Genomic DNA, 13,806 nt, shown 5'->3' with positions numbered 1-13,806 from the left:
TTTTTTGGGGAAAGGAAAGGCGCAGTATCTGCCGCATATATCGTTGGACACCTGAACCACGCCGTAAGGGAAAGGATAAAGGAGGTATAATAATAATTGGTTTTGGGGAGGGAGGGAAAGAAGAAAGGAAGAGAGAGGTGCCGTAGTGGAGGGCTCCGGAATTTCGACCGCCTCAGGTATTCGGCATTAATCCGGAGCTGCCCTCTACTGTGTACTCGTATCTCACAAATTAAAGCGCCCTTAGTTATGAACTTCACTTTGACGCCGCTTTTATGTAATAGCTAGATTCCGTGAATACATGACGGTAGCTAACAGTCCCCGAAACAAGCAGCGTAGGAGATATTTTTTTTTTACTTTGTGGTTTTCATTACTGGGAGATTATTAAAAGCAGACGAAAAAACAACCACATGCCGGTGATGGGATCCGAACCGATGACCTCGTAGTTTCGCATCCGGTGCTCTACCAACTGAGCTACGGCGACGGCTGTCCAATCTTCTGCTTTCGAGGGTATTTATGTCTATTGTGACTTAATCCGCAAATTTCTTTTGAGCGCAAGCTCAGTTTTATAGAGCAGCCTTGGGCAGTTCATTTGAATGCGGGAAGATGGCATGACAGTGAGAGAATTTCGAAACGTGAAACTTGGAGAACTTCGTAGCCGGCATGGTCCAAAAGTTCTCTGTGAGTGTATTCTTCCCGTTTTGGGCTGGATAAGAAACAAAAATTTACATGGCCATGACAGAACGCCATCTATTTTTAGCTTGAAACCGCAGTTTTTCGGTGAGAGGCGTTTTGATGATGCACACTGCGTCACAAATCCACCTCCAACGTTTAACTCCAAATGCCAGAGGTGCGCAGTACCGCCTGGACAATGTAAGCTGCTCAACAAAACAACGCTATTAGTGATTCGTTCGGTTCTTCTCATAAAATATTTCTCACCAAGGAACTGAGGGCTTCAGTGACTTACCCGTTGAACCACCAGAAGATAACAGTCGATAAAAATGACGCTTTTCCTTCTGGGCATTCTTTCTGTAAGATAACCAAAAGAAAAGCACAGATCAAGGCTCACACTGACACCTGATTACTTTATGTTCTAGCAATGCAATAGCATCGGAAGCTGTTGCTGTTGATGCATCGGGTACTGTGTCATATTTTCATTGTTGTGTTTGTGGACCTCGACATCTCTAGCTGCACACAACTACACATCTCTTCGCGTCATCCACCTGGCCGTTAGTTGTTTCCCGAAGCTGTCGAGAGGTGGCACCACGTAGGCATTTAAGATACTGCTGGGAATAACAGTGCTGAGATGAGGGACAAAGAAAGAAGACAACAGGGCCGGCGCTTCTTCTTCTTCTTCTTCTTCTTTCTTTGTCCCTCGTCTCAGCGCTGTTAATCCCAGCAGTATTTACCAACTAGCTCAACCCTCCGTTTTATTGACATTTAAGGTAAGTCGAAGCATATCGTTGTTTCTTCCGGTCACGTGACGACACTTCCTTCCAGCCACTAGGATTGATCTGGTCTGGTCACGTGACTTTTCTCCGGCCAATGGGCGAATTTTACGACCATCACATTTTTTTATGAGGTTTCTCACGCTATTGCATTAATAATTAATCCCACGAAAACTGATAACTAATCTTTTATCACCCTTATGCACAGCTCATCCGTTATAAAACTCAAGGATCCTCCATTGCTATCCTCCTTCGAAATATAGGTCAGTTTTTTTTTTACATTACTTCAAATAATATTGCAGTCGGACAGAACTCAAGATTGCTGCGCCAAATGACCCTCAAAGGAAGATTTCCAACCAATGACGCCATGACAGTAGGTGACGCCATTGGCTGGTAGGCCTTCTCTGTGGGCCACTTGCCGCTGCGGTCTTGGGTGGTATCAGACTATCGCCAATGGAGGGAGAATTAAAAAGCCGTCGTTCACCGGTTTTCGCTTCCTCCTGGGAGACGTGTCGGCGAAGCAACTGACCAGAAACTGGCAAGCCGTGACGGGAAAGTAGATGACGGTCACCGTGAAGTCAAACTCGAGGTTCAGCACTGGGTCCTTGCTCTCTTGCTGAAAAGTTGCAGAAAAAAAATGATGCGTAAAGTCAGGAGACTGGCTCCGACAGACAAGGACGGTAGGGGAGGTGGGTGGCGGCTGACTTGCACTGAAGCATGAGCACGCTAGGAAAGCGCTGCTGCTTTTCCAAATGAAAAAAAAAATAATCCTGGAGGTAGTTTGGGAACGACCATTTGGTTGTGTTTAGCAAGGTGCCGCCGGTTAGTTACAGGTTGTATGGCCGTGACCGGGGGACTTCAGGACGCAGTGTTTGCTTTCACACTTCTTAATCATAGCATGGCATTTACCATTCTACTAAAGGCTGAATGGTGTTAAAAGGTGTAGACGTGATACTGTATAGTAGTAGTTCAGGTGCAGGTGTAGGTGTGGAAAGGTACTAGGACTGCATGGATACCATCTGTGTTCCGATACGCGTCTAGAAAGTGAACCTTGCGGCCAAAAGACTTTGACGAACAGAATTTATCTTGAATGGGAGTTTTACTTTTCTGCCTTCTAAAGGTATTTTCACCTTTTCACACAAAGGCAATGATACGAATCGAGAATGACGTAAAGAATAAAAAAGAAGGCACTTTTGTTTAGCGTACTGCTGATAATAAAGAACACATATCTAACTTACCGAACCAAAGAGCGCCTGCCATATATAGGGTGTGTCGCGTAACTTTAGTCAAGGCCTTAAAACAGTGTCGTATGCAGGTCGGGCCAGGGAAACCAATGGAATCTCTGCCGTCCAGAAAGAGCGGTTTGAGTTTTTGGTAGCAACATATCCCCTGCGTGGAGCTTTTTTCCGGAACTTGGTGAAATCCCGCAAAATACGAAATAAAGAGAGCTTGTGACTGCGGTCTTGAGATACCGCACTGTGCTTTCAATCATGCTTTGAACAAAGGAAGCATACGCGCCGACCGTTTGCAAGTGAGCGTCCGACGCCGCTGTCAGCATCGGCGCAAAAGTGCCCCAGCACCTTCATCCCGAACACCTACTCTAAACCCGGCTACACCTATATGGAAGTAAAAAGAAAGTAAGCTGTACTCTAGAGCACTCCCTTTTATAAAAGGAAGTGGGCTTAGTCCATTTTTAATACCTTCTATTTATAGTGTGTAAAGCGCACTGTCGTATCTGGTAATTTGAAGGAAGAGTGAAGGAATACACACACAGACAGGCGCTGACTTACCGTTCTTGAAAATGGCATACCAACTCGCCCAAGCATCAGTCATAACGAGTATCTGCTAAGTGATAGTTAGTCCACCGAAGGCCAACTGGGCCGAAACATTTATTCTTCACATGGAAGCAACAAAAAAGGAAGGAAAAACGATACAGGCCCATAGGTGGTAGCTCAATTCAGCACCATGAATCAGCGCTCATGCTTTGTTCGTTTAAAACACGGTTGAGAGCGCTAACAGATACACTGCAATGGCGCAGTAATGGAGGAACGGTTTTTTTGTATATTATTCGAGCTTTCTTTTAATGCCAGAAAAAAGAACCAAGCAGGAGCCTACTATGGGGCAGAAAACTGGATCTGGTGCTTTTCAGCCTCTTCTAAAACTCTATACGAAACGCGCTTAGGTGTAAAATATATTTCAAATGTTTGCATAGCAATCTTAGCTAATAATTAACTAGGTGCAGTTAAAATATGAACAGAGTTACCCCATACGCCGGAAAACATCGTTTCGTTGCGTTTATGCATCCGTGATGTACCGTTTATTTTAAAGCCTTGGCTCAACTTACATGAAACAATGGCATGTTGCACCCAGCAAGCTAGCACGACTACGATGAACCACAATCTCCTGAATGTGGCTACATTTAGTAGAATTTGGAGTAACCTGTCATAAAGATTATCTTAAACGCTTTGCTGGAACATCCATTAGTTGGCAGCAGGTGGCGGTAATGAGAAAGCGTACTTTTTGGTGTCCTAGTCGGTGAGCGGGAAAGTCGAAAATGAGGGCGCAATATCATGAAATTACCAAAGTGCTCCTATTAATGCTCGATACCTCTCAGTTGATTTTACCCAGCTGCTGATGTCGGCACAGTTTTGTTTTTACTCACTAAAATGGACCAACGTTCGCTATCGCGAACTCTATAGCAGAATAAAAATATTTATCAAAAACCTAGAAATTCGCAAAAAAAAACTCGTGTTACACCAGTAGCTTTAAAAGAGACATACCGTATTTACCCAATCTCTGCCTGTAAGTTTTTATCGAAAACTGACCCTGAAACCAGAAAAAGCGTTAAAATCGGATTCAAAACGAGACGACACTGGCAACAGTTCCAGTCGCCACTGCCTTAACAAGACGGCGGTTAGCCATTTTTTTACTGCGTAGGCACTTGGCAATCTGCTGAAGTCTACAGCCTCAAGTATAACGCACTTCCTCGCGTTTTTTACCCGCGTTTCAATTCATCGCCGGCATTCGGAACATCCTCGCCAATGTTTCCAGGAGCGAACACTTATTGTCCGTCCGTCCGTCCGTCCGTCTGTCCGTCCGTCCGTCCGTCCGTCCGTCCGTCCGTCCGTCTGTCTGTCTGTCTGTCTGTCTGTCTGTCTGTCTGTCTGTCTGTCTGTCTGTCTGTCTGTCTGTCTGTCTGTCTGTCTGTCTGTCTGTCCGTCCGTCCGTCCGTCCGTCCGTCCGTCCGTCCGTCCGTCCGTCCGTCTGTCTGTCTGTGTGTCTGTCTGTGTCTGTCTGTCTGTCTGTCTGTCTGTCCGTCCGTCCGTCCGTCCGTCCGTCCGTCCGTCTGTCTGTCTGTCTGTCTGTCTCTCTGTCTCTCTGTCCGTCCGTCCGTCCGTCCGTCCGTCCGTCCGTCCGTCCGTCCGTCCGTCCGTCCGTCTGTCTGTCTGTCTGTCTGTCTGTCTGTCTGTCTGTCTGTCTGTCTGTCTGTCTGTCTGTCTGTCTGTCTGTCTGTCTGTCTGTCTGTCTGTCTGTCTGTCTGTCTGTCTGTCTGTCTGTCTGTCTGTCTGTCTGTCTGTCTGTCTGTCTGTCTGTCTGTCTGTCTGTCTGTCTGTCTGTCTGTCTGTCTGTCTGTCTGTCTGTCTGTCTGTCCGTCCGTCCGTCCGTCCGTCCGTCCGTCCGTCCGTCCGTCCGTCCGTCCGTCCGTCCGTCCGTCCGTCCGTCCGTCCGTCCGTCCGTCCGTCCGTCCGTCCGTCCGTCCGTCCGTCCGTCCGTCCGTCCGTCCGTCCGTCCGTCCGTCCGTCTGTCTGTCTGTCTGTCTGTCTGTCTGTCTGTCTGTCTGTCTGTCTGTCTGTCTGTCTGTCTGTCTGTCTGTCTGTCTGTCTGTCTGTCTGTCTGTCTGTCTGTCTGTCTGTCTGTCTGTCTGTCTGTCTGTCTGTCTGTCTGTCTGTCTGTCTGTCTGTCTGTCTGTCTGTCTGTCTGTCTGTCTGTCTGTCTGTCTGTCTGTCCGTCTGTCTGTCTGTCTGTCTGTCTGTCTGTCTGTCTGTCTGTCTGTCTGTCTGTCTGTCTGTCTGTCTGTCTGTCTGTCTGTCTGTCTGTCCGTCTGTCTGTCTGTCTGTCTGTCTGTCTGTCTGTCTGTCTGTCTGTCTGTCTGTCTGTCTGTCTGTCTGTCTGTCTGTCTGTCTGTCTGTCTGTCTGTCTGTCTGTCTGTCTGTCTGTCTGTCTGTCTGTCTGTCTGTCTGTCTGTCTGTCTGTCCGTCTGTCTGTCTGTCTGTCTGTCTGTCCGTCCGTCCGTCCGTCTGTCTGTCTGTCTGTCTGTCTGTCTGTCTGTCCGTCCGTCCGTCCGTCCGTCCGTCTGTCTGTCTGTCCGTCCGTCCGTCCGTCCGTCCGTCCGTCCGTCCGTCCGTCCGTCCGTCCGTCCGTCCGTCCGTCCGTCCGTCCGTCTGTCTGTCTGTCTGTCTGTCTGTCTGTCTGTCTGTCTGTCTGTCTGTCTGTCTGTCCGTCCGTCCGTCCGTCCGTCCGTCCGTCCGTCCGTCTGTCTGTCTGTCTGTCTGTCTGTCTGTCGTCCGTCCGTCCGTCCGTCCGTCCGTCCGTCCGTCCGTCCGTCTGTCTGTCTGTTTATTAGTTATCCTTTACAGTCATCTGCGAACGGTGGTCGCCACGACTACACCGAGGAAGACATGCTGAGGCGCGGAGACAGCGAAAGAGAGCTCTCCAAAAGCAACGAGAACACGAAAGAAAGAACGATTATCGCTTCATACAGCACAAATTTTGCCTTTTCTGTTTTGCCAGACATGACTTACGTGCGCGCAATATGAACGAGAAATTACGGTATTACGTCGGTATTTGCAATGGAGACCTTTCCTCACGCAGCTGGGGCTTTAGAAAGCTCCCAAATAGTTCACACTCTTCCGGGGTGAACAAGTGACGACAGCTGTGCCTCAACACCGCCCCCTCCCCCCCCCCCCCCCCCCCCAATCCGCGACTTCACTATGGCGTATACCTGACCTGGTATAGACAGCGCCCAGAAATGACACAGCGCAGACTATAGTCGCATACAGGTCAAGAAAAAAGCGGCTTTATCCCGACAAATGGCCCGCTTCCAACCAATGACATCGGCCAGTTCTCTTGAACCTGCTAGCCTGACCACGCAGAGAGTGGGAGATGAAAGAGAACACAGATTATATTAGGACTAAAAAAAAAAGAAACAAGAAAAATGTGCCCCAGCCTGGATGAAAGGGACAAAAATTATTTCTGGACTAAAAAGAATGAAGAATAGAGTGTCCCTGCCCATGCGGATGAAAGAGACATATATTAGGCTGGGGCAACATAAAAAGATTGAAAAATAATAAGCCCCTGCCTGCACCTGTCACCTCCCTGAAATCTCAGGGATATTCCCCTCCCTTTCATTGTCACTATACTCGCCCTAGCAGATTCATAAGAATCGGCCGACGCCATTTGCTGGAAGGGGGTCTGTTGGCGGGGGAAAGCCGCCTTTTTCATGACTTGTATTCGACTATAGTCCCTCGTGTTGCGCTTTCTTTTGTCTCTTCTTTGCCACTGAGCCCTGCTTACGCCTATTCTTCTAGCCACCAGTTACACCCCGACGAAAATTACCCGATCTTAACACACAGCTCATTATATAACATTCGTCAGGTCACCTACTCCCTCGGGATCCATTTGAGGCAGGCTAACCTGACCAACTGTTTTTGGAAACCGCGTGAAGGCAAAGGTTTTAAGTTATGTGCTGCGATACCAAAGCAGTTTGCCGCAGCGAAGACTCCTTATCGATGTAGAACAATACATAAATGTGTACACATTGCCGAGCTGAATTGATAACCTTCAAAGAACGACGCAAGTTCAAGCCAGCTGTGCTGGCAGTGAAGGACCACGAAGAATGTCCTGCCGTACCTCGCCAAAGACCTTCATCATGAGCGAGCGGTAGCGCAGAGTTCCGGCCACGGTCATGAGCAGCCAGAAGACGGTGAGCGGCGCAGACGTGTAGAAACCGGCTTGGCGACCTCCCAACACCAGGGCCACGGTCAGGGCCTGCAAGAAAAAGGTGCAAGGCCTTAACCATAAAGGCCTTGGACCTTAAGACATTTCCTAACGACCTTTACTCCAAAGGCTTTTGACCTAAATACATTTCCTACCAATCATTAATTCAAGTGCCACCTGCCACGGTGGGCAATTTGCTCACTACTCAATGGGCAGGTTGTAAAGACGCCAAAAGGTCACGTGACCTGGGTGGCCCACCTGCCTCCTAGCTTGCTCTCTGGGGACCACGTGCCAGAGGCATGCGCGATTTTTCGCTCACAACGCCGACAATGCTGACACCGGATTTTCTGATGAACACGGCCTTTAACGATATCGCGTTAAAAATCGCCAGATATATGTGACGCTCACAGGTATGGACCGTCTCATTTGTTCGCGCGTCCAAGAGAGGTGGCATACTTACAAAAGTGACCAGGCGTATCGCTGGTGCCGCGTAGTCGACCGGGTAGAGCCTGGCCCCGCCGCTGAGTCTGAAGAAGCGCTCGGCGAGCTCGGCGCAAGCCACGGCCATTAAGAGAAGCGAGAAGGCCTGCAACATGGGAGAGCCGAAGCGTCCTTTGTCACGGTCCCACCCTTCACCATTCGCCGCAATATTTTGTAGTCATCTTCTTCAAAAAAAATAATAATAAACGAGTCATTCAGAATCCACTTCTTGGTCAAGTACAGGGGCTACAATATCAGCTTTGAAACTGCACCACTTCTACACGCTAAGACAAAAAGCAGTAAAAGTACCACGGGCGTTTCTCCCTTCAGGGTATCATTGTGTTGCCTCCACATTATTTTCTCAAAAGAACGGTTATTACTCATCAGAGATCAGTTACAAAGGAGCGGCCACTAACCGTTCGTCCCGAGAACTAAGCTGAGATATTAGTTATATTTTACTTAGTTTTAACCACCGTGGTTGCTTAGTGGTTAAGGCTGGTTCATACGCAAGCGTCTGAACCAATTAAGCGACTGGGCGGGGCATGTATTGGCGAATATTTTTCAACTTGTTGGAACCTCGTCGCTTTGGCCGCTCGAGTGAAATCGCGAGCGTTTTCGCTTGCATGTGGAACAGGTTTTGTGGCGTTCGGCTGCTGTCCTGAAAGACGCCGGTTCGATCCCGGCCGTGGCTGTAGAATTTCGATGGAGGCGAAATTCTGGAGGCCCGTGTACTGTGCGATGTCAGTGCACGTTAAAGAACCCCAGGCGGTCGAAGTTATCCGAAGCCCTCCACTACGGCGTCCCTCATAGTCTGAGTCGCTTTGGGACGTTAAGAACACAGAAACCATAAAATTTTACTGATTTCTCGCTTACAGTATACAGAAGTGAGGTAAGCGGTTTCCTTCGCTGGCCGAGATGTTTTGAGCTCTGGCAACGTGGAACGAGCCGCATTGCATCCCTCAGGGACAAGCCTGATGGCCTGTATGCTTCTTTTTTTCCAAATATTTTGCAAACTGCGTCGCTTAAGTGTTTAACGAGAGAGAGAGAGTTTACTGTCTGGAAATGCAGAGAGGTTGGCCAGAAAAATGAATATCTGGCCTGCTACTCTGCACTGGGGAACGGGAGAGGAGAAAAAAAGAGGGTCAAGATGGGTGATGATGATGATAGGAGAAGGCAGATTAAAAAAGACAAGGCATATTTTCTAACATTACAAACGCGAGGCAAGGCCCGTGTCGCTTGAAAAGCGTGAGAGCGCCCGCGTTGCCTGTACAGTTTTCGTACTATCTGGCCAAGCGCCGAGGATCAAACCCACAGAGAGGGGCCTGGTATCAAAAGGCTTCAAAGAAGATGCTAGCATGAGTCTTTCTCGTTCATATGCTGCGCACCCCACTAAAACATGCTCTACGGTCTCGAGCACGCCATGGAACAGTCCGGGGTGTTCGCTTGTTTAATTAAGTGCAAGTACTTGCGCGTGAAGTCGACGTTTAAAAGTAACTAAAACACACAGAGGCCAAACGTCAGGACAGAGGAGCACAGAGGCGTGTATTAGACAGCAGCCATTTGCCAGAAACGTGCTGGCGGAAATCAAAATGATGAAATGAACAGTATATGAAATATGGGGGGGAGGGGGGGGGGGGCAATCGAAACTTATAAATGATGGTCCGGTATCGCCAGTGCTCGAGTACTTATCACTGACTCTTCAGGAGGTGTGATGTGTTGTAGGCTTTGCGTCGAATTCACTTCATCGCTACGCCTATTGAAAACGTAGGCGGAAACTCCTACTGTTAGGCTATTAAGTCTATTAGGTCTATTAGGATTCAAAGGAAACAGAAACGAATGTGAAGGTGGCCGAAAGTCATGTTGACAGATGAGATCAGCAACCTTGAGGTGACAGGGTGGCTGTGGCTGGTCCAGGACATGGCTGACTGGGGATCAATAGGAGAGGGCGTTGTCCTATGGCAGAAGGCCTCAGGTGACCCAAGCAGCACAAATTATTGGCCCAACATTGGAACTGTATTGGCAAAGCTGGCCCTACAAAGAACCATGATGGGACCATCCTGTTGCAATATTGGGCCGATGACCTGTGCTGCTTGGGGAAGAACAGCGTGCTTAACGCTACCACTCTTTGGAGGGTGTGAATAAATTAGGTCGTCAACTCGCCAAAACTTCGAGGCGCCACCGCTGCTATAGATGTTCTTCACACGCTCCAACTATCCCTCGTATCCTGGGAACTATTTGCAACAAGAACAGTACGTATTACTAGGAACAGGATGCTTCAGGACGCACAAAACGCGATCTAAGCGCATATATGCCGTATCTGCCAACGACCACTTTATTTCGTAACAATATATCAGAGCCCGTGAGTGCAGCTTTCATCCACACAAGTGTGCTCTTGGTCCACTAGATAGCAACAGATATATCGGATTTCCCATCACCGCTGACGAACCGTGACACAGTCTTCTCTCCCTTTCTTTCACACATCGGGAAGACTTTTGCCCCCTGTATACAGGCCACGCCATTGCTGGCTGTCTACATTTCACTTTTGATATAAATAGGAGGAAAACAAGTTTTCAGGTTCTGTTTATTTCCGTGGCAACGTTGCGCAAGACATCAAAAACAATAATACCGGAGGTGTGGCCCCGCACAGTTAATTCTTCACAGCAAAGTCTTGTGATGGTGGCGCCATCTGCATTCGGTGCAACTCACCACTTTGGCGGCAGTAAGCAGGGTCCAGGGGCGCCTGGTTCTGTCGCTCTTGCGCATGGCCAGGGCTTCGAAAGGCGCGCAGAACCATAGGAGACCGCACGGCACCCACAGCATTACGGTGTCTTGGAAGCACAGCGGCAGGTCGGGACTGCTCTCTGTGTCCCATGATAGCTGCAGGTCCTGTGGTCACACAACATAGATAACGTTTAATTCGCTTCCTCTGCAAGTAACCAAGCAAGCCAGGCCAGGCACTGTGTTAAGAACGAAGACGCAGGGGGAGTTGAACCGTTTACTTCGATGACAACCATCCGACCGCAGACACAAAGGGAAAAGGGTTTTCTTGCGTATGTATATAACAGTCACATGGCCATCGCGGCTGCCGAGTCACGGGAATGCAGTAGTAACAAGCACTTAACAACTCCGGTGGTGGCTTCACGAATACAGGGGCACTGGCTGCACGAATCAATTTTCTCTCCTGCCGCGTTGCCCGTGCTCGCCTTGCAACACTTCTGAGTAATACAATAGTGAGTACAGAACACACTGAATTTTTTGTTCTGAGTAAAATTTGATTATATATGCCTTTACTTGGCTTCCCCACCCTCACCTGATTCACTGAAGTGGTTCAGATAAAGCTCGAGAACTATTTATATGAGTTATATATGAACTTTATATATGAGCTTTATATGAACTATTTATATGAGTTATATGAACTCCAGCTGGAGCGGGAAAGCCGGTTGTCGTCACCCAGGGCCTGAATGCTCGACAGCTTTTGTGCCTTCAGTGGGCTTTTCTTTCTCATAGGAGCTTTCGTAGAAGCCTATGCATTCCAAAATGGAGGCGAAACGCAAAAGGCGCCCTTGTGTTGTGCGATGTCAGTGCACGTTAAAGATCTCCAGGTTGCCGAAATTATTCCGCAGCCCTCCACTACGACACGTCTTTCTCTCTCTGTTCTTTCGATCCCACCGCCCTCCACTCCCTCACGGCGGGGTTGAGGTGTCCTCCGAGAAGTGAGGAAGTTAATGCATCTATTATTTCCTCAGGACCAAAACCAATTCAAACATTCTCTCGCGGCGTGGTTGAGGTGCCCTTTGAGAAGTGAGGTAGTTAATACCCGTTACTATAGCATGTGCTTCTCAAAAAGCTAGATGTATTATTTCCTCAAGACCAAAACCAATTCCAAACACGTTACTACTGCTGTCGAAGTGCCATGATTAATTTGCCAGTTAGGCAAGGAATCCTCCTAGTTTTTTTCTGCAACCGGTGATGGCCAGACAATGCTCGCGGCGCCAAGCAACTCAAGACAATTCAGAGAGTTTCCGCCTACGTTTCCAGTAGGCGCAGCGATGAAGTGAATTCGACGCAGAGCCAACAACACATCACACCTCCTGAAGAGTCAGTGATAAGTACTCGAGCACCGGCGATACCGGAATGGCAACGTCTATGTCTTTTTTTTTCTTTTGTGCTGTAGTAACCTGCATACAGGTCGGCGCAAGCATCAAAAGGAACCGGCGGAGAGGCTTTACCAAGTTATCGCCGCCAATGCATCTAACGCGCGACAGCGCGAGTCTACGCGCTCCCTCTTGATAAACTGAGCTGCCCTATCTCTCCAAATAGAAAGCGCTTCTGATAATCCCATCAGCCGAAACCACATCCACAGCCGTGGTGTTTCGTAATATCTGGAGGATGCGGTATCAACGCTCTCTCTCGATCCCGCTTGGCTTTTACCGATAAGGCTTTCACAGCGGCGTAACACACTGCCTAGGGAAAAGAGCACACCTTTATCGGGCGCTACCGCGGTGGTTTTCAATGCTACCGTCCTACACTCTAAACACGAAAACGCCTATATGGAGTAAAAAGAGGAATAAACTCTTTATAAAACACCTTTTATAAAAGGGTGTGCGTTAGAGGAGAGCCTACTCCCTTTTTTACACCTTTCTTTTTAGGGTGCAGGCATGAGCTTCCGCGCTTTGTCGAAACCTTATGTGGCGTGCATCGGCTAACTGGGTTACCTTGTGAGCATCTCTAAAGAAATGGTATCACCCAAACGCGCACCTCGAATCATCCGGAAAGTATTGTCACGTTTGTGGCGGCCCAAGCGGCTGGCGGTAGCAGTTTTTATGTGCTCAGTGGAACAAGTGCAGCTCAGCACCAGCACTCCATGTTTACACCGTTTGCAATGTGTCGCCAAGTGTCTGATATAGCAGCTTCAAGAGTCTTATGCTCCATGAGGCGAACGTTGACACAACGGCCAGTTAGGCCGATGTAGCATTATCCGCATGATAGCGGAATTCGATAGCCCACGTTGGTCCCTGTTTTCAGCGCTACTACTGTGTCCTCTCATTCTAAACACCAGCTAGCCCAGCCTTCTGCCTTAAAAGAGATGCTATCAACAGATATGCAACAGATATCAACTAGATATGCATTGTGGAAATAGGACCGTCGCTCAGCACTCCCAAGACTGGCCCGTAAATATGACGGGATTTATGAATTTATCAGATTTATATGAACCGCTTGATATTACAAGTAGTCATCTAATAGAATTAGTTGAGGGCGAAGGCTTACGTCAGCCAGTTTGCGCTCGCAGCCGGAGCACAGCGCCCGGCGCTGGCGAGCTCAGCGCCGCCGCTCGGCTGCAAGCCCACTCCGATCACCGACGCGGCTGCTCGGTTACTTTTGGCAAATACAGTACGATATTAAAGAATTAAGTTGGGCTAGTTGCTGCTTTTGATTCACAGACGGCGGCATATTACTAGCGTTAATAAACACAAAGGACAGAGAGCAGAAACACACAGGACAGACGCTAGACTTCAACTGCCGTTTATTACACACGCATGAGAAGATATACTATGCGCTTCTGCGCATGGTCGAGATACAAGACAAATCTGATTGACAAGAATGCTGGCTATCGCTGACATATAGAGTACTAGAAAAGAGAGAGAGAGAGAAAAAAACAATGTAAATTCACAATAGATTGAATCGCGTGCTTTTTGCCAGGTATGCAATTTCTTTACTCGTGAGGGCTATTGAAAGGGTGCTCGCGCATTTATCTCCTGCCTTATCAATACAAAAGGACTCAAATATTTCCCTATCAACCTGCTTGTCGAACCGCATCAGCACGCGAGTGCTGCGAAAAAGAGGGGTGCACTCTTCCTCCTCTATTTCGCCGTGTTTCTTTGTC

General features: G+C 48.4%; 1 protein-coding gene across 1 annotated transcript in view; it reads right to left on the bottom strand.

Moving 5' to 3' along the window:
- The window catches only part of LOC144104641 (multidrug resistance-associated protein 1-like), a 58,950-nt gene that overhangs the window by 42,736 nt on the left and 2,408 nt on the right, over positions 1-13,806 (bottom strand). Inside the window, exons 2-6 of the mRNA XM_077637776.1 lie at positions 10,629-10,808; positions 7,903-8,028; positions 7,356-7,493; positions 1,930-2,061; positions 965-1,026 (exon numbers count right to left, since the gene is read on the bottom strand). Of these exons, the coding sequence (XP_077493902.1) occupies positions 965-1,026; positions 1,930-2,061; positions 7,356-7,493; positions 7,903-8,028; positions 10,629-10,808 (638 nt within the window). The remainder of the gene's footprint in view (positions 1-964; positions 1,027-1,929; positions 2,062-7,355; positions 7,494-7,902; positions 8,029-10,628; positions 10,809-13,806) is intronic.

This window comes from Amblyomma americanum, chromosome 9, assembly GCF_052857255.1.
Source record: "Amblyomma americanum isolate KBUSLIRL-KWMA chromosome 9, ASM5285725v1, whole genome shotgun sequence".
Taxonomy (NCBI): domain Eukaryota; kingdom Metazoa; phylum Arthropoda; class Arachnida; order Ixodida; family Ixodidae; genus Amblyomma; species Amblyomma americanum.
This window is presented reverse-complemented; position numbering and strand designations above follow the sequence as displayed.